This window comes from Nuphar pumila, chromosome 1 (assembly GCF_984573655.1).
Source record: "Nuphar pumila chromosome 1, dmNupPumi1.hap1.1, whole genome shotgun sequence".
NCBI classification, from domain to species: Eukaryota; Viridiplantae; Streptophyta; class Magnoliopsida; order Nymphaeales; family Nymphaeaceae; genus Nuphar; species Nuphar pumila.
Window position 1 is genome coordinate 10,027,295 of NC_143249.1, and position 26,719 is coordinate 10,054,013.

Sequence of the window (26,719 nt, forward strand, 5' to 3'; positions counted from 1 at the left end):
AACAACAGCAGGGGTCTCCATCCCCCCTCCTGTCCCCCTCTCAAATTTGTCTCCCAAAGACTTAGGTTTGTGCCGGACAGTTGATTCGACCCGAACCTAAATAATCAATTGTATGTGTAAAATTGCAGATCCAAATAGTATTTAGGTCAACATGAGCCCACTCCAGTAATAATCGATTGTATGTGTAAAAGACTTGCTAATTTTGTCAGGATGGGTTTGAGGAAGTCCTGAAAGATCACCCACCTGTAAAAATTTTATTTATTTATTCTAATAAACTAGCAAGGGTCTGCCTAACCCCAGCTTTCCTTTATATATATATATATATATATATATAGAGAGAGAGAGAGAGAGAGAGAGAGAGAGAGAGATCTGAAGTGACTCCATCCTAGCCCATGAGTTGGGCGTGGGCAACACCGCAAACCAGAAAGAACGACCTCATGAACACCATGCTCATGCAACGTGATCCCATGCTGTTGTCCATCCACCTAGAAGATCTGACGGTCCAGGTCTATCATGGTCCAAACCAATGTCAGAATCGGTCAGTTTTTATAATAATGATAACAGTTAGTGGCTATTTGATTGTTTAGGCATTCAATGCATGTTTTAGAATACGTTTCGACCCTATATAAGTCGTCCTTTATTTTATTACAGTATTTTCATAATTTTGATCATTTATTTTTATTTTTTAGTTTTTTAATTGCTTTTAAAACATAAAAAATTTAAAAAGGCACTCGGTTCAGAAATCAAACCGATTCTGACAAAATTGGTTCAAACAGGTGGCTCTGCTTTCCATTCAGACAACAGCAAGCTCAGAGAAACACAGAAGAAACAAAGATAAAGTAATCAACCAAAGCAAGAACATAGTATCACCATATACAAAAAAAAAAAAAGATAGCCAGAGAGGTGGCTAGTTCCCAAGCACTAACAAACCTGGTTCAATGGGTTAAGAAGGTCATCAATGGTTGACGCACGCACCAACAAACATGCACATAATGCATGTACAAAACTATCAATCAGGAGGAGCCTCTCCCATTACAAGATCACCAACTAGCTTACCCAACCCTAAAAAGACCTCATCAACCCATAACCAGAGAAGGATGCATGAATGCAACAGCAAGTGAATCAGCCAAACCCATAACTTACATCGGGCGCTTTTAGGACTGGTTCGAATGGAATCTCAACACGCGCTTTCACTACGCATCTCGGAACACCATCCTCCATCACCAAAACTTTGCCTGGTGGGCACTGAATGGGCATAATTTTCTCCTCTTCATGAGGCATTCTTGGAAGCAGATCTAGTGCCTTATACCGTGCACTTCTCCTTTGCAGTCTCGGCTCAAACCCAGCTAGGCTTAGAACGGATACAACACCGACAAGCGTAAGCACTGTTTTAGCTGCCAACCTGATTACAAATTTGATCATAGATTGAGGTTTCTTATCATCAACAGGATGCTCTGGCTGGATCAACTTCTTTTCCGATCCATTCATCATGGTTTCTGCCCCATGCTTACACCTGACCGCATGGCTGCTGCATGGAAGTTGCATGTTTGATGATAGACACCGTGGTTGGTACCTGCCTTCATAGAGCACAGATTCAGGCAGACGGCTTGGGTATGGAGGGAGAAATAGATCAGCCCCATTCTCAACAGTTCCACTAGCAAAGGCAGAGGCCTCTTGTATCACTTCCAGATTCTCCCCCTTGTACTCCTTCAGTTTCTTAAGCAAAATCTTGCGGCTCTGATCAATCTCAGAGAGGGTGGATTCTCTTTCATATCGTTGCTGCTGTTGAAGAGCCTGAACACAAGGGTAAAAATAGCAAAACCAGTAAACAAACTTGAAAAGCTCCATCAAATGACCGTCACTGATCCAGCAGGAAAAAAGGATGGTGTTTGTTTATAAATTACGCATCCAGCCATTGGTTGCAAATTTTGTAAAATACAAAAGACATGATAACAGCTAAACAGTGAGTAATGATCAGTTTCAATCTGACCACCGCCATCTTGGTTCATAGAGAAGACGGAGACAAATTATACAAGCTATCCAATACATCTAAACAGTTTCTGTAAGCAATCTAGATTTGACTAGAGACCAATCTGCTTGTGTAGAAGCCAACCCATTAGCATATGGCATTGAAAACATAAGTCATATGCAAATGGAGAAAGTGAAAAAACTGGGAGAAATGTTCCCCAGATTTAGTCTGGCACTGACAACTGATCAGCTGGATCAGTTAGTGACCTGACCAACTTGATCGACAGAGTGAACAAGAATTAGTCAAACACCAACAAAACCAAAAGTCATTTGTATCAGCTGCTAAGGAAGTCCAAATTAAGGGCAACAAACTAATTTGGATTTCAACAATCCAGACTCTTAGGAAAAGAAGGAAAAAATAAAGTTAAAAAGCTCACATTGGATACTCCCTGCGGATTTGTACCTTACAAGTCTACTTTTCGTAAAAAAATAAATAGGTAATCAGGTCTTGAAGCTTGAATAGCTCATTCCCATGTTTAACAAAACATGGCTCCAGGAAACAACAGTCAAGCAGATGGTAGTTTGCCCAATTGTTTTAACTTAGATTTTCCATGATAGCATCCAGAAGGTCTAATGAGGAAAAAGTGACAGATATCTGCATGTGCTTCAGGAATGGATATCAATATGATGGACAATTAAGTCAGTGGACAAGGAACAGTTTCTCTGTAGATGGCAGAAAGTGGAGGACGACAGAGATAAGCCAGAAGTGGGAAAGTGGACCAATGATCATAGATAGCACCTGCTTGAATTTGTTCCTGGAGCTAAACCATGTCAGTTGTGGCAGCAGAGACTTTATACTAATTGTTAATACTGGACCAAATTCGCATTCTTGTGTCCATCATAAACAGTTGCCATATAGCGGTACAGGCAATGTGTTTTACGCATAAGAAATAACTCAGAATACAGACCTCCTTTCCAACCTAACAGGAAGCTAGGAGAGTTTACAATCTTAATATGTCGATCTTTCCAACTTGTACCCATTTCAGTCTGTTAAATTAACCTGCAACTTCACAAGTCATCAGAAACCATCCCTCAAGTAGCAGTAACATTTTTAAGCAAATCATTGTTATGGTACTATCCTCCTCCTCCTCCTCATCATCATCATAAATGTCAACAACATGAATAACGTGTTATTTTGAACATTTAAGATTATCAAGTGTTAATGATATTTCCATGTCGAGAACCAAACTTACAAAAATATTTTTTTGTCAACAATGTGAACGGAATTCTACATATGAATGTGTTTCTAGCTAGAATACAGCACGCAATATTCCCAAAAATAAATTTCATTTATTAAATTAAAACAATTTCCAAATTGTAATTACTTTAAACTGGTCATACATGCATTTGATTTTTGAACTGCCAAGATATCTGTGGTACTAGATTCTTTAAACTAATAATAAAAACACCCAATGTAATAATAATAAACTAATTTTACTTAAGACTGACATACCATAAGACATATATCTCAATATTATTAACTAGTATATATTGCCAATTATATTAAGTATGATGCCAATAGGACCGGCATCACATTTTCTCCATCCCAGCTAATGTACCATGGATTAGAGAGTATAAGTCTGTCAGGTTCCCACTACAGATCAACTGAAAGTGCAGTATGAGAATTGAGTGAAAATTTTGATGCTTACACGAACAGAAAATGTTTTCATTGATTTTGAATAGAAAGATATACCTAGCCAAGGTCCATCTATCACTTTTTTGCTTTTTCTTTCACTTGTATCTGAAAGAAAAAGCACACAGACAGCTGGACGCTTTTGGTAGGAACCTCAAATGCACAATCTTCAGCTCACACGGTTCATCTCTAGAAAAATAGCTTCAAAGTTCTAAAGTTACTAATCAATATAAGGAAATTATATTTTGATGCCAAACCTTAATGAAAAAACAACCACAGTAGAAATAAATGTTAAAGCTACCATTTTTTAGGGTCCCTAGCCAACAGAATTCATTTCATTGATCTTTGACATCCTGAGAATGTCTACCCAGATACCACTCTCCAGATTAGCTAAGCTCAGGTCGATTATTTCAATGAATGCACCTGACAGACTTGAACAGAGGTGCCCAAGAAAAAGAGGAAAAGCAAAAGGTATCAGGTTTTCTCCATGTTGGTTATTTGTTCTGTCACATATTATAGATGAGATTTGGGCCAGGTAGCCCCAAAATCTAACCAGCCAAGGTAGGATGAGTTCACACCTCTTCATGAGACCCAAGCCTGAACTCTCCTTGGACCTAATCCATGAACCTTGTTGAGTAGGCCATATCCTAAAGGACACCTAAATGACCTGGATTTGGATAATTGCCTGATAGGCGTGGGCTGATTGCCTGGCCTAATAACTTAGCACAGTTTTTCCACAGGCCCACAGCCCAAATGGTTCCAAGACAAGCCAAGTGCAGCCTGGTCAGTACAGACCAATGCACAATTCGACTGACTGACCGCAACAGAGGCAGCTGAGGGACTTATTGATAGCAATTCGAATACACAACCCATCCCCACATATAGTCCATATAAAAGAATAAATCCTGATCTAGTAAATGTCTGATAACACAAACCAACAAAAACACTGTTAAAATGGAGACACCAGAAACAAATTTTAATGGCTGGCATTTTAAGGACATGTTTGGAGTTTGCTCCTCATGGAAACTCCAACACCTTAATGACATTCCAAATGTGTTTTAAGGCACAAACATTAGAGAAAAACAGTAATTAATGTTATTTAGCAGCTTCCCACCCACCAAGACAGACTGCCTAGATGTCACTACCATACATCATGAAGCAGTGAATACAGTCATGCTATGCAAGATGCAGTACACTGAAAATAACACAAAAAGAAGAGACAACTTGATATCCAAACCTTATTTTAGTAATCGACAAGTTCTGAACTTTACAACTGCAAATCTCGAATAGAATCTGATCAGATAATCCTCTTCATTAATCATAGTGAATCTAGACTTGCCATGATTACTATGAAAACCAAAGGCCATCTAAAAGTTTCCAACTTTGCATAAATGGGATTCAACCACCATTATGAAAATTAAAATATCGTCAGCATACTACAGAAGGAAATCTTTTACAATAATTAAAAACTCTCCAGATTATTTTAAATATAAACTCATGTAACTTGACTATGGATACAGAATACAGATTGTCTGAATGCAATGTAGAGTTCTTTGGTTCATAAGTAAAAGAATCTTGTCTTGAGTTATATCCCTTGTTTTCAATATTTTATACTTGAGTATTTGTTCTAGTTTTCCTTTGCATGAGCATGATAGGGTTGCCCCTCATATTTGCATCTCTCATTTCAGCCACAATCCAATTTACCTATATACCTACAAGTGGTACCTGAGTGCAGATGTTTTACTTTGAAGCTTAAAGAAGATAAAAAATATGACGCTGGTCTGAGTAGAAATGTTATTTCATCATTTTACCTTTTTCTACTAACCATTTGCAAATTCAAAAATGATGACAGCTTCATTAACAATAAGTGGACCTCCTCTCTGTTCTAGATTTAGGCAGATTGTCAAAATTGGATATGATAAACTAAGCTTAATTGAGGCACAATTTCTATGTAACGTGACTACTATATTATCCATCAACATCTATTTGATGCTTCACTCATTCTTTACCTAGGTCAAGTATAACATCGCTTACTCCCATTTTCCTTGATAACTGCAAACTTGCCTTTCACAGTTAAATGCCAACAACAATTTCCATCCATGTGATTAAACTTCATGTAATTAGGCAGGATAAAATGTGCCTCTCAAATATTGGATAAAGTTCAATGCGCCTCATTCCAAAGGGAATATTCAACCACAGGCACAAGTAAGATTTCCTCCATCAATTTATCATCTTCAAAAAAAAATTTTCCTCCAAAGGATTTCAGGTACAACTGAAGTACTTGCCAAATCAACTTCACACTTCATAATGAACATATGTTGAAGAGACCACAAATATCCTAGCAATAACTAATAATTAGTTCGTAAAGGTCTTCTTGTTCCCCTTTTCAGCCACAACATGGAAGAAGTCTTAGAATCTTCTCCACCAATTTTGGTCTATAGGCAGCATTTCACCATGCAGTTTACTTGAATTTAAGTACTTCAACTAATCTAGTGAACTCCTCGATTGGTCCTTTCCTATTAGTTCTTCACCATCTTTATAGCTCACTGTAACTTTTTCACATAAGACCCATTTTCATATGAAATTTGTAACCGCGTGAAAATTATTCATCAGAAAATGGAATTCTACATTGTTCTCTTACAACATGAAAATGGATGCGAAAACCAAGATTGCAATTCACTAACAATATTTTCCCCAATGCAATCGTTAAAGTTCCATGATAAAAGTGATTGAGAAACCAAACTCAAAGGGTGGCAGTGGGATTTATGTTTCCTACGATTTTGGCAGTCAGTAAGAAACTAATTTCTCCTTCACCAGAGGCCACAAAATCCAACTTTTGTTTCACGAGTGGGAACAGGCAATCTTGCTACAAAATACGACCCGAAATCCATGAAACAAACATGGACAATGAATGCTTGCACTAGCTTGCTTACAGAAATCGTGTACTTGCTTTATCTTAATCGTTCCTACAAGTTCTCAAGAAACTGAACTCGACAACCACTTCATGGAGAAAGAACGCAGCCCAGCCCTTTCTACGCTCGTTGAACTCGATATTTCTATTCATCAAGGGAATCCAGATGCCCATGATTCAAGCAATGAGACAAAAAAGAAAAAAAAACGCGATTCGTGCAGCACCAGCACATTAAACAGAGGAAGAAAACGGAAACAAAGCGAGGAAAAAAAAAGACTACAAATGTAAACCCTTTTTTATCTACAGACTCCATGTAGCCTAAATCAAATAAACCTCCAGCTTCTGCAAATCCCTAGAGAGAGAGAGATGGCGTATAAAAGATGGTGAGATGGAGTTGTATAAAAAAGATGGTGGTCACTACTAAATCCTGAGAAAGAGAAAGAGGGCTTTGGTTATTGTGTGCGTGTGTGTGTGTGTGTGTGAGAGAGAGAGAGAGATGTATAAAGATGGTGAGAGATTATGACTACCAAATCCTTAGAAAGAAAAAGAGGGCTTTGGTCATATTTAGAGATAAAGAGAGGACCTGCAAGCAGGCGAGCTGCTCCTCGAGGGAGTCGAGGGCATCCCTGATGCCGAAGAGGCTCTCCGCCTCGCCCTCCACTTCTCCAGAGCGCAGTCGCTCGAACCCTCGAGAACCTTCCACCTCTTCTTCTGCTGTTGCTTGATCTTCTTCTCCTTCATCTTCTTCATCGTCGAGGCCGGCGGTGGCCTTGTGGATGCAGCCAGTGATCTTGGAGCGGAGCTCCGACACCCTGCACAGAACCACCCCTATCTCGTCACCCTCCATCGCCTCACATCCACGGCTGCCGCCCCTTCCCCACACCCTTCACCCTTCAAGTTCAAAGAGACGCAACCAAACCCCCCTCTCTCTCTTCAGAGTTCACACAGGGTCGTCCTGCGGTGCCCTTCATCTGGCTGCACCCATCAATGCTTCCCACGGTTAACATTGTCAGAACAGAAAAATCTGCGAAACCAAAAGATTTCGCGAGATTTTCGTCGCGTAGCGATAGCGTGACCGACGATGGTACGGCGCAGTAGAACGCGACGGGCGTCGTGGAGGTAGCGGGATCCGATATCACGGAAAGTTGGTGATTTGGAAATGTGAACCACATACGTGTCCAGGCTGCTGATTGTCACATGATTGACGGGAAAATGATAACCCCAAAAAAATGAGGTCAGTGGCAGCTGCCTCCGACTGTATACCATCAGAGCTTCCCTTGGATGCCGTTCATCCATGTGATGAACGGCAACCAGAACACCATGAATAAATAACTTTTTCTGCTGCTTAGATGGATCCTACAATTTTTGTTTTAAGCCATTTTTGTTTTAAATGAGCAGCATCTACAGTGCAAAGGATGAACGGTTAAAAACAAATGCCTGTTAACCTACGCAAGGTATGTTGTAGCTCTCTTAAACGACCTTAACTAGATCCAATATGGTATAACTGAGAACGGATCATGACTTTGTGTACTCATAATGGATCTGGTAAAAGTAAGTATGAAACATGAGTTTTCATGAGTGCTGCATGTAATAATCACGAAATTGATCCGAATAAATATAGATCCAAAAACCTATCCAACAAAATACATTGACCCGAATCAGAATCCGAATAGGGAGAAAGTCCAATGATATAAGTTTAAATCCAACCTGAATACACATTGTGATCTTTTAGTTTTTTATGATAGCCATTGGTTTTTATTCATGGTGACGACGATGATTATCATGATAATAGGGAAAATTCTAACAGAGCACAGTCATTAGAAACCTTTGTTGTTGCGATTCTCATATTTAGGAGCAACTCTAACCTTGTTTCAATATCCTATTATTAAGCCAAGCATCACTGATGATTAGTAGTATTGTTTTCTAAGTGAAGCTTTCTATGTTGTATCTGGCCATTGTTACATTCAGCTGCCAGAATTGCAGTTCCAATAATTTCGTATAATACTTTATGTACTGCTGCTCAAATTACTACTTTATGTGCTACATTTCAATATCTTGGAATGAATCTCTAATAAGTTTTCCAAATGAAAAAATTTCGCTTAAAAAAGGGCTCAAAAGTATGAGAAAAAATTTCACTTGTTTGAATGTAATAAGAAAAATAAGGTTGGTGACTTTCTCTCTCCAGCAAAATCATCAACATGTTTTTATCGTAAATCTTTAAAAAAACATTTGTATTAGCAAAGAACCAAGATAACAAGCAAAACCAATACGATAAGTCCCTATCATAATGAACATTTCATCACAAGCACATCAATATGGCCATTTTTTTCAATAAGGGAATATCAATACAGTCAGAAGTTAGAACCATAATTACCAACGAGGGCTAGGCCTGTCTTGTAGGAGCAGCTAGTGCATGTCACCATGTGTTTAAACGTTGCAAGTTCAAATCCCAATGGAATCGTTGTATAACTGGTAGGGGTCTGCCTAACCTCAGCTTGTTTTGAGAGCAGACCTCACCTTAATCAAAACAATATAACATTTTTCCAACCCGATTTTTCTTTTTGTTTTTTATAGTTCCAACCCAATTTTTTAATGTCACACAAACAAGAGAAAATTTTTCATGAAGAAAAGTTCTCATATGGAAACTTCTCATAGGTAAAATTTCCTTTTCCTATGAGATGTTTTCTCGCTTCTAAACATAACCTAAGAAAATAAAAAAATAATAACTCAAGGAAAGAATGTGTTAAAGGGAGTCTCATTCTTTCTCAATATCTTAATAAGCTCTCATTCTGAAAACAGGTTTTTGAAAACAACCCATCTATTGAAATCGATATGGCACCAACTTTGTATGTGCCCTAGTATTTTTTTTTGGGTGCTAGGCCAAAGGAACACCCCTCCTCTAACTGCTCATTGAAAGGCCTCCCTGCCCACTGAAGAGCACCCAGCTTTGACCTTGTGTCAAGAGATGCCCTCCATGGGTTTTGAGCTCATGACATCCTGTAAACTTGGTGGCATTCATAGGTTAACCCTACCAGATAAGCAGAGCCCTTCTGGGCGCCTGGTGGAATGTTTTATGCAAAAACATTTGCTAGACTTTAAGAGCATCGGCTTGTAATTGGGCCTGGTAATTAGGTTGTCTGGGCTCATAAAATAAGCTGATATTCAGCCCATTATGCATACGTTATGTTAAATGAGGTGAACTGGAACAGGGGAAACTCACGTAATAGATAAATAAACTAGCTGTTAGGCAGGACATAGATATAAAAAATTAAGGGTTCATTTCCTTCAGTTTATCATCTTTTTAGATGATAAAAGAAAACATACAACCAAGTTTGACGGCTCTCTCTCTCTCTCTCTCTCTCTTTATATATATATATATATATATATATACACACTAGAATTGTACATATTAGGCCCCTTTTTTTATTAGGACTCATTAAGCTTCATAGTTTTAAGTGTTTTATGATAGATCTGAACTGTTAGATGTGTCTCGAATGCTCGATTTACTAGGAATCGACTCTTGGATCATGTTTTTTTAATGAAAATGTATTTTTTTGAGCCAGGGAAAATTGATGTCTTCATAGCCATTGATTTTTGGATCTAAAAGCCAGTTCCCACTAAACAAAACCTATAGATCACATCTATGGTATTAAATGTGAGAAAAAAAACTTAAAACTACAATTTTTTAAGGGCCCTAACGAGACCTAACGAAAAAAGGGGCCAAAGGACCGCATTACTCTCTCTCTCTCTCTATCTATCTATATATATATATATATATATATATATATATATATATATATATATATATATATATATATATGGTTTATTGAAATCGTTATTTTTTTTTTAAATAATGATACTTTTTAAAATGCATTATTACTTTTTCAAGTAAAAAAAGTAACTTTGATAAATACATAAAGTTACTTTTTTGGAAAAGGTAGTTGACTTCTTATTTCTCTTTAAGTTCAAAAGACCTATAATGCGAAGTAGTAACCATACATTTTTAAAAACACCATTCTTTTAAGGATATTTCAGTCATTTCAATATGGTTGAATGCTTCCATTTTTTAGAAAAATATAGCTAATGCTAAATAGAATTAATTTAAAGGTAAGAAACTAATGGGTAGAAATCACTCTTTTCTTCAAAAAAATCCATTTTTTTGTAGATCAAATGTTCTGAATGTATAATCTACATGGTTTGTTTAATAAAAAACTTGTTTTGAATCATGTGATTATGACAAGTAATTATGTTTTTAAAAGGGTTCAAAAATCAACGGACCATAATGAGCCAAAATTTCGTAACTCAAAAGATTACATTTTTACAAAAAGCATGATCCAAGGCTTGATCCTTAGCAAACAAACTATGTTGAATACATCTATGTGGTTAGATTGAGTCTATACAACTTGCACCTATGATTTATAGCTCATTAGTTCCTTACCTTTATTAGTAGCCTGTAAATATATTTATGATTCCAATTATTTTTACTTTCAATCTTGATAAACATATTAATATAGACCTTTTTTACCATTTGATTTTATAAGGCCTGGCTATATGGGTGGACCGATTATTTAGTAAATTATAAAGAGCAAACGTATAGGGTCCAATTGATAAAACATTCAAACATCAAAAAATGGGAGTCGACTGATCATCATTAGTTGTAGATTTTGGACCTTCCTTTTTCATGATTTCTTAAGCCATAAAATTTTAGTGTATTATGATCTGTTGATTTGACACCCTTAAAACAATGATATCAAAAAGATGTTTGTTTTTTACCACTTGATCAATGAGTAGTAAGTTTAGAGCACATTGGGGCCACAAGGGGGAACATCATCCAACTTCTCATGTGTGTGTGTGTGTGTTTAAAACGACCCAGTTCGAAACTGCTCTTGTTTGACTCAAGCTCATAATGGGGGTGAGCTCAAGCTCAACCTTGTAGATTGAACAAAACAAGTCAATCTTGAATAAGGCAAGCTCAGTCCATTTGCTTGTTTACCAACCCTAGATGATTGGATCCTACAAGGAACATCTCTGACCCAACCCAGCTCCATGGGTATGAACGAGCCATGAACTCCTTGCAGGATAGCGGCACCCACTTGCTCACTTGCTTGTCCACTTTCTGTTATATGAGGTGTAATAGCTGAAATTTTTTCCTAATATTTATAATAAATAAAAATAAAATTTTCATGTCTCAAAATTTGGTTGTTTTTCATTTGAATTAGAATCTAATGTGAATTTAGATATAGAATTGGAATTGGATTTGGGTTTATTCTGAATTTTAATTTAGATCTTTATTTGTGAATTAAGTAGATTTAATTTGAATCCAATATAAGTCCAAATTGGCACATTGGATTTGCACTTTAATTGAAGAGGATTTTATTGGACTCTTAATTAAGTTTATTGGGTTTTTAATTAAAAACAAATGGACCCTAGGGTGAGGTGCACCTTAAATGGGCCCTTCCTAGTGGTGGAAGTCCATATGAATTTGGACTTAAATCAATAGAAGATTCTCGGAGGGTGGAACGTCCCCACCTCGCTCTTTGGATAATTAATTAATTAAATACTTTAATAAAATAAGGAAAGAAAACAAATAAGAACTAGGCTTTTCAAAATGTGTGGGAGTCTTTTGGAATTTGGAGACTTAATAAGAAGCCTTTGAAAAGTTTAGAAAAAAAATAGACTCTCTCCTCCAAACTCAAGTTTGGGGATAGAGTCATCTCTCTATTGAGAATAGGTCAGAAGGAAGGAGAAGGAGGTTGAGGAGAGAGCTTATATTAAGACCCCCTCACATGAATCATGTAAGTCCTCTCTTTCTCCCTTTTTATCTCTCAATTTTCTTTAGTTTTTATTTTATTTCTCTTGTTTACCTTCTTTCTGCCTATTCACGCTCTCTAAGAGAGGTCTCTTTAGGTGGTATTGCAGCCATTGAAGGTGTTTGAGAAAGGTAAACAAGAAGGTGGTGAGGCTACACACCCACATCTGATGTTTTCTGTGTAATTTCCATCTTGACAATTTTTCAAGTAAGGAACCTTCGAATTTTGTGTATGCATAGCACCAAGGGTACATCTACATGCTGGAATAAAATTTTAGATGTGTATTTGATGTGATATGAGCTTTAACTTCATCCTTGGACTGATATCCAGTGGTTTTGGAGGTCTACGAGAATCCAAATAGATTTTTGTTAAAAACAATTTTTGGTAAATACATAAATCTTGTTGGTTGCTTGAAAAGAATCATGTTTGATATTTTAAATCTATGATGCATGTGTATTTATCATGATCAACATGTATAAACTCTATTGAAATCGATATTTAATTAAAATAATATTTAAAAAAATAAAACCCTAAATATTGAAAATCGATTTTGGGAATTCAGGTTTCTTTTTAGAAAATTGGTTCTTAAGAGTTTATGTTGTTATGTTTTGTGTTAAAAATCATATAAAGTGTGATTCGAATATTTTTTATGTTAGATCCTAATTTAATTTCATAAATAAATTCATGTAGGTCATACTCATTAGGGTTTATGAAAGCCTTTTTTGAAAAAAATGATTTGCATGATTTCATTTATGGTTTGTGTTAGATTAATTTATGATTAGCTTGTGTTTATTCATATTCATGTCAAATCTGATATATATGTGCATGATTGATATGTTATTTGTAAATTAATTCTAATTTTACGATACGTGTTTAAGTGTACATATGCTTATTTTGGAGAAAACGACTATATGTAATTCAGGACTTATTTTCATGCATTTCATTATGTGTATACAACATGAATTGATTATGTTTTGAATCTAAACTGATATTGATTGCGTTATGTTAAATCAATCTATGATTGATATGTTATTCATAAATTAATTTTAATTTTATGATATGTGTTTCAGTGTACGTATGCCTATTTTAGAGAAAATGATCATGTGTAATTCAGGACTTATCTTCATGCATTGAATTACGTATATACAACATAAATTTATTATGTTTTGCATCTAAACTAATAGTGATTGTGTTATGTTAAATTAATCCATGTAAAAATCATATTTATGTTGATTATTTTATGAAAAACATGAATTAAATGTGTTATTTGTGTGAAAAGCATATTGTCCTATTTTTATGGGCTCAAACATTTTTCAAGAACTTTATTCTACACCCAAATGACGAAGACAAAATTTTTTAAATTTTAGAGAGACGTTTCAGGCACGTCAAGGAAGTCCCAAAAGAAATTTTGGCTCCATTTGAGGTTTGGATTTGGAAATATGGCCTCGAAAAGTTGGAACAATTTTTTTGTTTTGATAGAAATTATGTAGACGATTACATTATTTTGTGAATTTTATTTTTCTTAATTTGTTTCATGGATATGGCCAAAATTTTTATGTGTAAGACTATATATTAAAGAACTTTCAATAAAAATTTGATGCATAGATTCATTATAGTACTTGAATTAAAAATTACAGAAGATGGTTTTGAAACCTTAAAATTTTTTGAATACTATCTGTCCAAGAACCTAAATAGGATGTGGTCCATAAATTTTAATTCATAGCTTGGATGGAGCTTAGATCTGATCTTTATAGGAGATCTTGTCAGACGTTTCCATCTATCTATAGTAAAATTTATAGAATTTTTATCTTTATATAGATTTGTTGTTTAATGCTTCTTCAAAAGGACTAAACCCGGCATGTCTGTTAAGAGAACAAAAAACAGTTTCAATAAATTATTTATTTCTCCCTTATCTTAACACCAATTGAGGCAAGGTTTGTGGTTGTGCTTATCTAACACACCGTGCATCTACTATAAAAAATTTAGTTTTTTACTCGTTGTAATTTGACCATGACACAATTTGTATTGATTAATAAAATTATGTTCCTGCAGTTCATAATTGAAACTCTTGTGATTTGTATATTCTGGCTTCAAAAGTGGGCCAGTTTAATATGTTTTGGTTGTAGAACCGAACCAAATGGACACACTATTTATTAGAGACTAGTGTGTGTTTTCAATTATATTTATGATATGTTATGTGATGATTATGCATGCTTTTATGTTATAATGTTTAGCATGTATTGATAATATACTAATATGTAATGTATGCAAATGATATGTTTAATGTATATAGTGCTATGACATGCAGTATAGGTGCATATGATACATATAGAGTTGTATATGTATATAGTATTGTGATATATATAACATATAGTCATGTCATGTTTATGGTGTGATGCTTGCATATAATGTGATGGTATTCATATGTTAATTATTAACATGATATGATTGTGCATAAAATGACAATAAAGTATGTTTTGTGCGTTTGTGCATAAGATTATAAAAATTATTGTGTATGCACATATTGCTTATAAGTTGCATATTGAGCATTGATTTTGAAAGAGGAACTGAGGACATACTAAGCGGGTTGTTTACCCAACTGCATTGACATATGGCCTTAATAAGATAACTTCACACTTGGAGATTTCTGAGCATTGGTTGCTGAATCCGTAAGATCATAGATCACACTTAGCAGTTTTGAGCGTTGGATGCCAAACTCGCATGATCGTAGATCTCATGTTTTTCTTGGAGATGATGGGTGATACAACTTGCGTGGACACTATTATTTTTTTTAGGTGGAAGGTTTTACTTGGTCTCCGGACCATGAAGTTAGGAGGCCAAACTACCAATTTTATCCTAGATGGCATGTCATTATCTTTGAAGGTTTCACATTTACAATTATATTTGTGTTATGAGCTTGCATTTGATGATGTTGATATTTAATTGTGACATGTTCTGATATCATGTTCCTTGAACTTAATTGTTATAGTTATTCATTTGAATGCTTAATGATTATTAAATTGGGTGATTATATATATATATATATATATATATATGATTGTTGATTTCATGCTCGTGTATGTTTAGTATTGTGTATGCATGTATTGTTGATGTATTTTCTACTAAGACTCATTAAAGTCTGATCCTTACTTTTTATAATAAATAGATACAAATAATTGAGCTAGAGCAGTTGTGGGATGCTGTGGTGGTGCCATGAGAACCAACTATTGATTCCTAAAATAGTTTTTATAGAATACTTGTTTATTTCATTTAATTTAGACTCATAAATAATTTATTTATGGAATAAATGATTTAAAATTGCTTATGGCTTGGTAGAGATGTTTTTACATACATGTAACTTGCCCAGAATGTTTAATCGATTTCAAAATAATTTTTTTGCTTTAGTTTCAAATTTATTTAATAAAAGAGTTTTATTAATTGAATATCGTTTCTCCGATTCTATTTTAGTGAGCTATTAGACGTTGATGTTTGCGTAGGCCGACTCCTTAGAGCTTAATTCAGTTAAAAAAATGTCATAGATGAAACTTCGTATAAAAAAATCCTACGTATTTTCGGGTTAAAATTTTAGAGCATTACATCAGGACCCTATGGAAGAACAATGATGCACAACCCCTCTTACACCATACCAATGATGCACCCACTTGTGATCTAAATGGTTTGGATTCGGGTTGGATCTAGGGATTATCAAGTCCAACTTAATTGGGTTTGGCCTAATTGGGTTCGAAGTTGGATTCAAATTTGGATGAAAAAGAATAAAACAAAACCCGGATCCGACTAGCTTAAAACTGGTATTTACCCATAATTAGGTTGGGGTTTTAGTTCGATTTGGGTTCAAGTTTGAATGCAAAACTTAATACCAAATTCAGATGCAATTATTAATCAGATCCAGATTTGGCTACCAAACCTGCTTAATGGATTCAAATTCGGGTATCAGGTTGCACCTGTACCGTCTACATCCCTAGTTTTGATTAAGGATGCAAACTTTTCTGATGCTGTTTGGATATCCGACTATTCAAATTTGGATGGAAAAAACGCTCCTACCATGTCCAAATTTTTACATGTAATAGGATAAAGATATTTGTCATTCAATCAGTAGCAAAACTCATAACCATATCTTAATATAATCATAATTGAATGCACTTTTAGTTTACTGAAACTGAATGGAGTCAAATTCGTTCAGATATAGGATAATCGTTCAGATATAGGATAAAATCTGATCCCTTGGCATCCCCAGTTTTGATGGGTCAGGCCCAAGTCTGTAGGACCTGATCCAGATTGTTGTGAGTCACTTATTGAGCACTATCATACACTTCGTTAAAACGCAGTGTACCTGTTCCTCTTTGCTACTCACTGGACCAATGTTGTCAGAATCTTAACGAACCCTGAATCGTTTTGAAAATGATTCAGGAGAATCCCCCGATTCCGATTCTGAACTCAATCCGCTAATCTTTAATCGGCAGATGACACGTGATACAAATTATTAAAATAATATTAAAAAATATTTTAAGCCATTTTTTAATATATCTAAAAATAAGCCAAATCATCTCGGTTTCATATCGAAATTCTGGCTGATACGACGTAACGATACTGAACATTGCGAGATTATTTGTGAAGCAACTAACATCCTAGCAATGCTAGCGCCAATGGCCTGTATGTATGAATATCACTCTCATTGAAACATATATGTGTAGGATTATCATTGACAAAATAAATCATGAGTAGATAACATTAATGTTGATCTATTAATCTCAAAACCTAATCATATATACAAGTGCAAATATTTAACAAATGTATCTTGTTGCAAACATTTAATGCTTTCCTTTTAAAAAATGTGCTTTCCCGAACAATTATGCTTTCGTGTTCTTCTCTGCAATTATCGTCGAGGATCGGTTACGTCAAGCCCACGGCGGGGAACTCCTTGCTCTCTTGCTACGCTAGACATGGCAAGATCGAGAGTGCGCGCAAAGTGTTTGATGAAATGCATGAGAGAAACACGATTTCATGGAATGCCACGATCAGTGGGTACTTTCAAAATGGGAAGGTTGAATAAGCCCGCCACCTCTTCGACAGTATGCCTCAGAGGAACACCACCTCTTGGAACGGAATGATTGCCGGTTACGTCTGTGAACAGGCGGCTTGGCGACGCCTGCAAAGTGTTCGATGAAATGCCCGAACGGAATATAGTTTCATGGGCCGCCATGATGAGGGGGTACGTGCAAGAGGGCATGGTTGGAGAATCGGAGATTCTCATTCGGGTGATGCCTGAGAGGAATATCGTCTCGTGGACGGTCTTAATTGGGGGGCCTTATTCAGGATGGGCGGATCGATGATTCCCGCCAACTGTTTGATCAAATGCCTGAGAAGGCTATCGTCGCTTGCACCAACCTTTTATGTGGGTATTGCCAATATGGAAGGGTAAGGGAAGCTCGAGAACTGTTTGACGAAATGTCAAAGCGCAATGTGGTGTCCTGGTCGAGCATGATCTCTGGTTATTGCCAGAATGGCATGGTTGATTTAGCTCGAAAGATGTTTGAGGTCATGCCGCAGAGAAATTAATGAGGTCTCTTGGACGGCTATGCTGACAGGTTATACACAATGTGGCCGGATAGAGGAAGCATCCGAACTGTTTAAGAGAATGCCGGATAAGTCACTTGTCGCCTGTAATGCCATGATCATGGGTTATGCACAGAACGGGAAGCTCCTTGAGGCACATAATTTGTTTAGTAAGATGGATGAGAAGGACGATGCATCATGGACGGCTATGATTACTGCCTTTGCTCAATGCGGGATGGTGGATTTGGCTAGGAGATTGCTTGAAAAGGTAGAGGAGACGCCTGCTGTGTGGGGTGCAATGATCAAAGGATGCAGTCGTAATGGATTTGAATTGGAGGCTGTTGATCTGTTTCGGAAAATGCTAGAATCAGGAAGCCGACCAAACCACTCAATCTTTGTTAGCATCTTAAGGGTGTGTGCTGGTCTTGCCATACTTGATCATGGTAGACAGGTCCATGCTGCAATATTGAAGTCTCTTACGGACTTGGATGTGATTATTGCGTCTGCATACACACACGTTGTGCATGAGATGTGAGTAAAAATTTTATCAAGTAGTTTACACAATAGCATCTTGTTACATTTGTGGTCAGAGTAAATCTTAGCCGTTACACGATATTAGGAAATAAGTTACATGGAAACCACAAGATTAGATTCAAACATTTGGCTAATAGTAGCCTGAATGCACGATTTTAGGAGATTGGGTAACAGTCTACATTTGCCAGATAATAACAGCCTCCATTTATCGATTTTTGAGGACTTGAATGATCGGCAATATCATGGTGGACAACGATCACTCGTTAACCATTGAGGGTAACTCTTGGGAGTTATGGGCTATCTTAACATGCTCCTGCAAGCTCAGCGGGGGTGCATGCACGTTGAGCTTGTCTTGAAAGCCTAGAAACTTGACTGCAGACAATGGCTTGGTGAGTCCATCAGCTTGTTGATCGTCAGAGAAAATAAATTGGATTTGGAGATTGCCAGTGCGGACGTGATCTCGAATAAAATGAAAATCAATCTCTACATGTTTCGTGCGAGTATGAAATACGAGATTGGCTGCTAAGAATAATGCCCCAATATTATCATACCATAAAACAGGCGGGGTGCGCAGGTGAACTTCAAGTTTCATGAGTAAGGACTTTAACCACAGCAAGTTAAAGGCGGTACAGGCAAGAGACTTATACTCGGCTTCGGTGCTAGACCGGGCAATAGTGTGTTGTTTGCGGGAGGACCAAGAGATAATATTGTTACCTAAAAAGACAACAAAACCTTTGTTGGATTTGCGATCATCTAGGCACCCTGCCCAATCTGCATCAGAGAATGCACTGAGGGCAAGAGAGGAAGATATATGATAAAATAAACCATATTCAATAGTATCCTTAAAGTATCAAAGAATACGCTTACGGTAGACCAATGAACCTCATGAGGCTGATGCATGTATTGACAAACTTTGTTGACTGCGAATGCAATATTTGGGTGAGCCAGGACAAGTATTGCATGCCTTCCACAATACTGCAAAACAATGTTGCATCCGAAAAGAGTGCAGTGCCGAGTTTGGTAAGCTTAAGAGACAAACTCATCAGAGTGGCCACAGGCTTGGCAGTAACCATAGTGGATTTCTTGAGAATATTGAGACGTTGATACAGATGCACAACCTGGTTAACATAGTGAACCTCGATACTTAGAAAATAACTTAAGCGCCCAAGATCTTTGTCTGAGAAGGTAGATCCGAGATTGGTGACGATGCGGGTGATGGCCTCTGGAGAATTACCTGTGATGATGAGATCATCTACATAGACCAGTAAAAAATGAGAAGATGATGATCTTTATAGAAAATCAAGGCATCAGACTAGGAGATAACAAATCTATGAGAAAGTAAGTATGTGCTCAAGTGTTGGTACCATGCTCGGGGGCTTGCTTGAGGCCATAAATAGCATGGTCTAGTTTGCAAACATAATTGGGAAACTTAACATCTTTGAAGCCTGGTGGCTGACTCATGTACACATCTTCATCTAGATAGCCATTGAGAAAGGCATTGTTGAAGTCGAGTTGACACATAACCCAGTTAAAGGGCACAACAAGTGAGAGAATAACCTGAATAATAGTTGGCTTAACGACGAGACTGAAAGTCTCAAAGAAATCGATGCCTTCCTTCTAATGAAACTCCTTTGCCACAAGACGAGCTTTGTAGCGAGCAATGGTGCCACCAGAGTGCCTTTTGATGTGATAAACCCATTTGTAGCCAACAACATTAAAGTGAGATTGTGGGGGAACCAAATGTCAAGTACAGTTGCACATAAGAGCATCATATTCAACGTCCATAGCTTTTTGCCATTGGGGTAGTTGAGACACCTATTTAAAGGTGGAAGGTTCAGGTTTCAGAAGGGAGGCATGAAGACTGGTAAGTACAAGAGGATAGAGAGAGGTTGTGAACGTTTTGGGTTTTAAGGAGCGAGTCATAGACCGTGTGATCATGAGATGAGAATGATCAAAGAGACGAAGAATACTTGGAGTAGATGAAGGAACAAAAGAACCACTAGGAAACTGAGATGGTGCTAGATTAGATGGGGATGAATCGGGAGATACCGAGGGATCGGGGGGTGAGGTAGGAAATGAGTGATGACAACAGATGGGAAACTGAGCGGAGAAGGTAGATCAAGCTCGGTGTTCACAACAATTACAAGAGACACATTAGGGTGGTCAGGGACAAACTCGAGTGACTAACATGCGGAAGGTGAAGACGGGGAAGGAGACAACACAAATAAGGAGGAGATGCTGGGTACAACTGACATGGAAATGCCCCATTGAGTTAAGTTTGAAGGTGACAGAGGAGGCAAGGTTGATGTGATCCGAGAACTGTGGGAAGATGACTCATCAAAATAGACATGTCAAGATATATATGTACGACCAGTTTGAGGATAAAAATGAAGGTAACCTTTGTGACATGATGCATAACCAAGAAAGAGACAAGATAAAGTTTTTGGCTAGAATTTTGACTTGTTATAGGGTGTGAGTAAGGAATAGCAAAGACAATAAAAAACTCGCAGGTGAGTATAGTCAGGTTTGCAGTGGAAGAGAAGCTCATATGGTGTGCGGCGTCTCAGTACTAGAGTAGGCATTCAATTGATGATATAAGTAGCCATTCAGAACACATCAACCCAATGATCAGAGGTTAAATTTGTGCCACTGAGCATGCTAAGACTGGTTTCAATAATGTGTTTGTGCTTGCATTCGACAAAACCGTTCTGTTCAGGTGTATGAGAACACGAGAAGCAATAAAAGATACCATGATTTCGAAGTTAACTTTTGAACTCGGAACTTGTAAATTCTCCATCATTGTCAAACTGAAAGGATTTAATAGTAAAGCCAACTTGATTTTCAACAATGCACTTAAAATTTTTAAAGCAATTAAACACTTGTGATTTATTTTTTATAGAAAATAACCAGCAAAACCTTGAGTAATCATCAATTAATAGAAAATAATATTTAAAACCTTCCCGAAAGTCCACAGACGCAGGGCCCCAGACATCTGCATGTAAGAGTTCTAAAGTCTGTGAACTGCTGGATTGGGAGTGACCAAAAGGTTGTTTATGAGCCTTTCCAATGAGAAAATCAACACAAGTTTTTATTTGCCTACTATTATCAAGAGAAATAACATTGCTAGATCTAAGAAAAGACACAATTGTCTTATTGGCATGTCCAAGCCACTGATGTCATATGTCAAAGAATTTGCATTTTCCTACATATGCTGCCATCAACGACGAGTCACTGCTTGCCTTGAATATATATAGGCCAACACTGATTTTCAGTCTTCGAAGCCGAATCTTGCCTATCTGACAATTATTAACAATAAAGTGAGATATAGTAAATTAAAAAATACAATCATTATCCGTAGTAAATTGACCAACAGATAATAAGTTCTTTATGATGGCAGAAACATGGAAGACATTCTTTAATGAAACTGTGATCCTCTAGATAAAAGAACCATGTCTCTTGTATGAGAAATAAGAAGAGTCTTTACCATTTACCATCATGATTGACTCACTCCCTTAATATAATGATTTATTTATAAAGTTTTTCTCATTCATCGCCAGATGATTAGTAGCACCCGTGTCAGGGTACCAATAATCATCCCCACTATGTTGCATGGACATAGCTGAAAATGCTTTTGGGATATCCCAACAGTCTTTTGTATTGTAATCATGCTTACCGCAGTATTGACAAGTTATAGGTACTCGTTGGTTTAAGTTACCTTGATTGAAGTTGTTGTTTGAAGAGAAATTGCACATGTGTCCCCTTCCTTGATTTCAGCGACCTTTGTAGGAACCAGTCCTCGGCCTCTACATCGAGTGGTAGAGAACTCAGTTTGGGTTGATTCTTGAGTTTCAGACGGTTTTAAGTGCAACAAGAAAACACACTTTTCTTGATTTATAAGAAAATCATATAGATCAATAAAGTCTTAAATAGTAGAGCCAATTGTAACAGATGTTACAGAGCTTTCATACTCAAGGGGCACCCATTAAGAGTTATCTGAATAAGATCTGTGCTATCAACAAGATGATGCAAGGCAGCCAATGAATCAGATAAAAATCTGATTTTGTCGAGGTATGCTAACATGTCCATTGATTCCTTCTTGATAAAAGTCAACTCTTTCTTCAACATCATGATTTACAACGATGACGACAAATCATAGGCTTTCTCCAGCGCTGTCCAGGCATTACGGGCAGACTTAAATCTCATTATTTGTCTAAGGACCACTTCAAAGACTATAGCTTTGATTCAGCTCAGAGCCAGCTGGTTGGCTTTTCGCCGGGTGTGATAGTTAGGATTAATTACCTGCCTTCTTTCCTTGTCAGTGACAAATTCAATGAGTTGAGAAGATGACCCATAGATAAAACCTAAGAGGTTTTGACTCATCATTACTGACTCCAGTTGCGAATGCTAGAGAAGATAGTTTTCTTGATTAAGTTTAATCGAGACTAGACTTGCTACCGTGGATATCATTGAGATGGACGAGTTGGATGAATTGGACGCCATTGATTTGCTCATTGGAGAAGAGAGCTATGATACCATGAAAGAGAGACGATAGGGTTTAGGAAATTCACACTCAGACGTTGTGCATGAGATGTGAGTAAAAAAATTATTAAGTAGTTTACACAATAGCATCTTGTTACATTTGTGGCCAGAGTAAATCTTAGCCGTTACACGGTATTAGGAAAGAAGTTACATGGAAACCAAAAGATAAGATACTAACAAACATTTGGCTAATAGTAGCAGTACCCAAATGGAAACCACAAGATAAGATACTAACAAACATTTGGCTAATAGTAGCAGTACCCGAATGCACTATTTTAGGAGATTGGGTAACAGTCTACATTAATTTGCTTGATGATTACAGCCTCCATTTGCCGATTTTTGAGGACTTGAATGATCGGCAATATCATGGTGGGTAACGATCACTCGTTAACCATTGAGGGTAACTCTTGGGAGTTACCGAATATCTTAACATTGGTCACCATGTATATCAAGTGTGGACAACTTGACAAGGCCCATCAAGTATTCTACAGAGTGGATCGTCGAGACATTGTTATGTGGAATTCGATGCACTGGTTATGCACAACATGGTCTTGGGGAGGAAGCACTGCAAGTTTATAATGAATTGTGTGCATTGGACATGCTTCCAGATGATATCACCCTTGTGGGGGTCCTGTCTGCGTGAAGCTACACAGGGAGTGTCACGGAAGGTTGGCGGTTGTTTGAATCAATGAGACATGGAATTGAGCCAAAGATGGAGCATTATGCGTGCATGGTCAACATGCTCAGCAGGGCTGGATGTTTAGATAGAGCAATGGAACTCACTAAAGAGATGCCCGTCGAGGCTGATGCCATAGTGTGGGGTGCTTTGCTTGGGGGATGTATAACACATTTTAACTTAGAAATACCCGAAATAGCTGCTAGAAAGCTAATGGAAATTGAACCCAAGAATGCAGGGCCATATGTATCGCTGTCTAACATGCTCGCATTCAAGGGAAGATGGGAAGATGTGGAACAACTGAGGAAGGTGATGAAGGAGAGGAATGTGCATAAGATGCCTGGATGTAGTTGGATTGAAGTTGACAAGCGAGTTTACGTATTTGCAGGTGGTGAAGGAGAAACGAAACACCCCGAGTATGCAATGATTGTCGAGCTGTTGGAGAAGTTGAGTGGGATGTTGAGGGAGGCAGGGTACTGTCCAGATGGGCGGTTTATCCTCCATGATGTGGATGATGAACAGAAAGAGCATAGCTTGGGTTATCACAGTGAGAAACTGGCTGTAGCTTTTGGGATCTTAAGGGTGCCTCATGGCATGCCAATTCGTGTCATGAAGAACCTCAGGGTCTGTGGGGATTGCCATTCTACAATCAAGTTGATTTCCAGGATCACCAAGCGAGAGACAGTATTGAGAGATGCCAACCGGTTTCATCATTTTAAGGATGGTGCATGTTCTTGTCGGGATTACTGGTGAAACTAGAAGACACATTTCTCTACTCATTCAAGACATCTGGAATCAGTTTCCAGTATAATGATTCAAAGTTGCAAGACACTGCCTGGGCCTATCAAAGTACGGAAAAGGAATCCCAGTCATGCAGTCATCTCTTGGAGAAGGAATCCCAGTGATACATTCTTCTCTTGGAAAAGAAATCCCAATGATACAATCTCCTCCGATAGAAGTTGGTGGGTGTAGAAATACAAATCGCCTCGTGCATGTCATAAAGCAGCACGGCCAGACCATACAGATTGATTTGACAATTTTGTTCATTGGAAACTGAGGATTTAGATGGTTGTTTATAAAGCAATTTCTCGATTGTACAGTTATTGGAGCTGCTACTCCCCTGAAAAATCATGCAACCTTTGCTTGGCTAAAGCAGTGACTGGATCCAGGATCCCTACCACAAGTTTATTAAATACAGGCTTTGGACCCTCGGTGATTAGCATACATCAGAAAGTCTGCAGCTCAATCATGTCTGTTGGTAATCAAAGTGCATCTGGAAGAAAATGTGCCTGTGAAGAGACACGGTTTTTAATGACCTTAAAAGATTCTATAGGCTTTAAAATACTAAAATCTATAAAGTTATATAGCTCATAGCTATTGTTAGCAAGTGTATTTGCATTGAAAGAAATTGCGATAAGAAAGGAAAAGATATGTAAGATGTGTATTTGATGGTTCGTGTTTCAGACATTTTATTTTTTAGATGTGCACATGAATAATTTGATGCATCCGTCCAAGCTAGGGCAAGGTAATTTAGCGAAGTCATTTATCGTTTAAGAGCTGCATTTTATTTCATCCATCCGATCATGGTGGAGAATGGCCGGATTTGTGCTGTGAATTGTCGGAATTTGGTGATGAACTTGGCAAATGGAGTAGCCGAGTGTGCGCACAAGAGTGGTCCAATCGGCCAAGTCTGCCAGCCAATTGGCTGTCTGATGGTCTAGATCTAGCCTCTAAGGTGTGGATTAGATGATCAACTCAGTAATTGGGAAGGCGATCACCTAATTCTAAGGTCTGCAACTAAGGCTGATTCGGTAGAAGAGAGAGAGAGAGAGAGAGAGAGAGAGAGAGAGAGAGAGAGAGAGAGAGTTCCAATTTTCCATCTTCAAAGTCATGCTAGGTGTGCTTTTATAGACACAACTAGGGCCTACAAACAAGTGAATCCCAAAATCCGAAGCAGGTTATATGTTCCCCTCCCCCGAACAGGGCATCTCATGCTCGGGGGTCCCAAAAAGCACCACGTATTTAAGTCTGTGCATCTTGTATCCCCATGTTTGTCAGCATTAATTAGCATTGGAGTTTGATGCGATTGCAAAGACTTAAGTACCCTCTCCTCCATTGGTGCAAAAAAAAATATTGATTCTAGAAAAGGAGTGATTGTAAAGACTTAAGTACCCCTAAGATGATTATTTAAGACCCGTCTCTGCATTGCAGGATTATCCAAGAAAGAAATCTCTCCTGGAGGAGGCCATGAACATCAACCCTCTCACTCTCTCTCTCTCCCTTCTCTTTCTGCTTCTGTGCACATCCAGCAGAAGATCCTACATTGCTCCATCAAGCATCAACTGACCTGCACATTGACTGTTGTGGAACCTGATTTAGAGTTTTTACCCTTACAGGAGGAGGGTTTGGGGGCTCCTCCCAGCGTGGGTAGCATCATTCAACTAAATGAGTTGTGGATCCTGATTCAGAGTTTTTACCCATACAGGAGAGGGGTCTGGGGGCTCCTCCCAGCGTGGGTAGCATCATTCAACCTGAAGAGTTGTGGAGCCTAATTCAGAGTTTTTACCCTTATAGAAGGGGGGTCTTAGAGTTCCTCCCAGTGTGGGTAGCATCATTCAACTTAATGAGTTGTGGAGCTTGATTCAGAGTTTTTGCCCTTATAGAAGGAGGGTTTGGGGGCTCTTCCGAGCGTGGATAGCATCATTCAACTTGATTCGTTGTGGAGCCTGATTCAGAGTTTTTACCCTTACAGGAGGGAGGTTTTGGGGCTCCTCCCAGCGTGGGTAGCATCGTTCAACTTGATTCATTGTGGAGCCTGATTTAGAGTTTTTGCCCTTACAAGAGGGAGGTCCGGAGGCTCCCCCCCGACGTCGGTCCCGTTGCGCGGTCAACGGGCGGCGGTCCAGGGGGGCCGCCTCTAGCGGCGGGCTCGGGGGAGCAACGCCCCCCGGACCAAAATTTTTTGGGGCCTTGTATAATTTTTTTTATTTTCTTTCCCTCTTTTAACTATCGAA

General features: G+C 37.9%; 1 protein-coding gene and 1 pseudogene across 1 annotated transcript; one reads left to right on the top strand and one right to left on the bottom strand.

Annotated features, from left to right (window-relative positions):
- Positions 1 to 816: 816 nt before the first annotated feature.
- On the bottom strand, positions 817 to 7,488 carry LOC149847926 (plastid division protein PDV2-like). Its single transcript, XM_090009161.1, has 2 exons — positions 7,156 to 7,488; positions 817 to 1,794 (listed from the first exon to the last, which is right to left on the bottom strand). Exons 1-2 carry the CDS (start codon positions 7,417 to 7,419, stop codon positions 1,123 to 1,125), a joined length of 936 nt encoding a protein of 311 aa, XP_089865287.1. The 5' UTR covers positions 7,420 to 7,488; the 3' UTR covers positions 817 to 1,122.
- Positions 7,489 to 17,252: 9,764 nt separating this feature from the next.
- On the top strand, positions 17,253 to 24,458 carry LOC149847927 (pentatricopeptide repeat-containing protein At1g56690, mitochondrial pseudogene; annotated as a pseudogene).
- Positions 24,459 to 26,719: the final 2,261 nt, after the last annotated feature.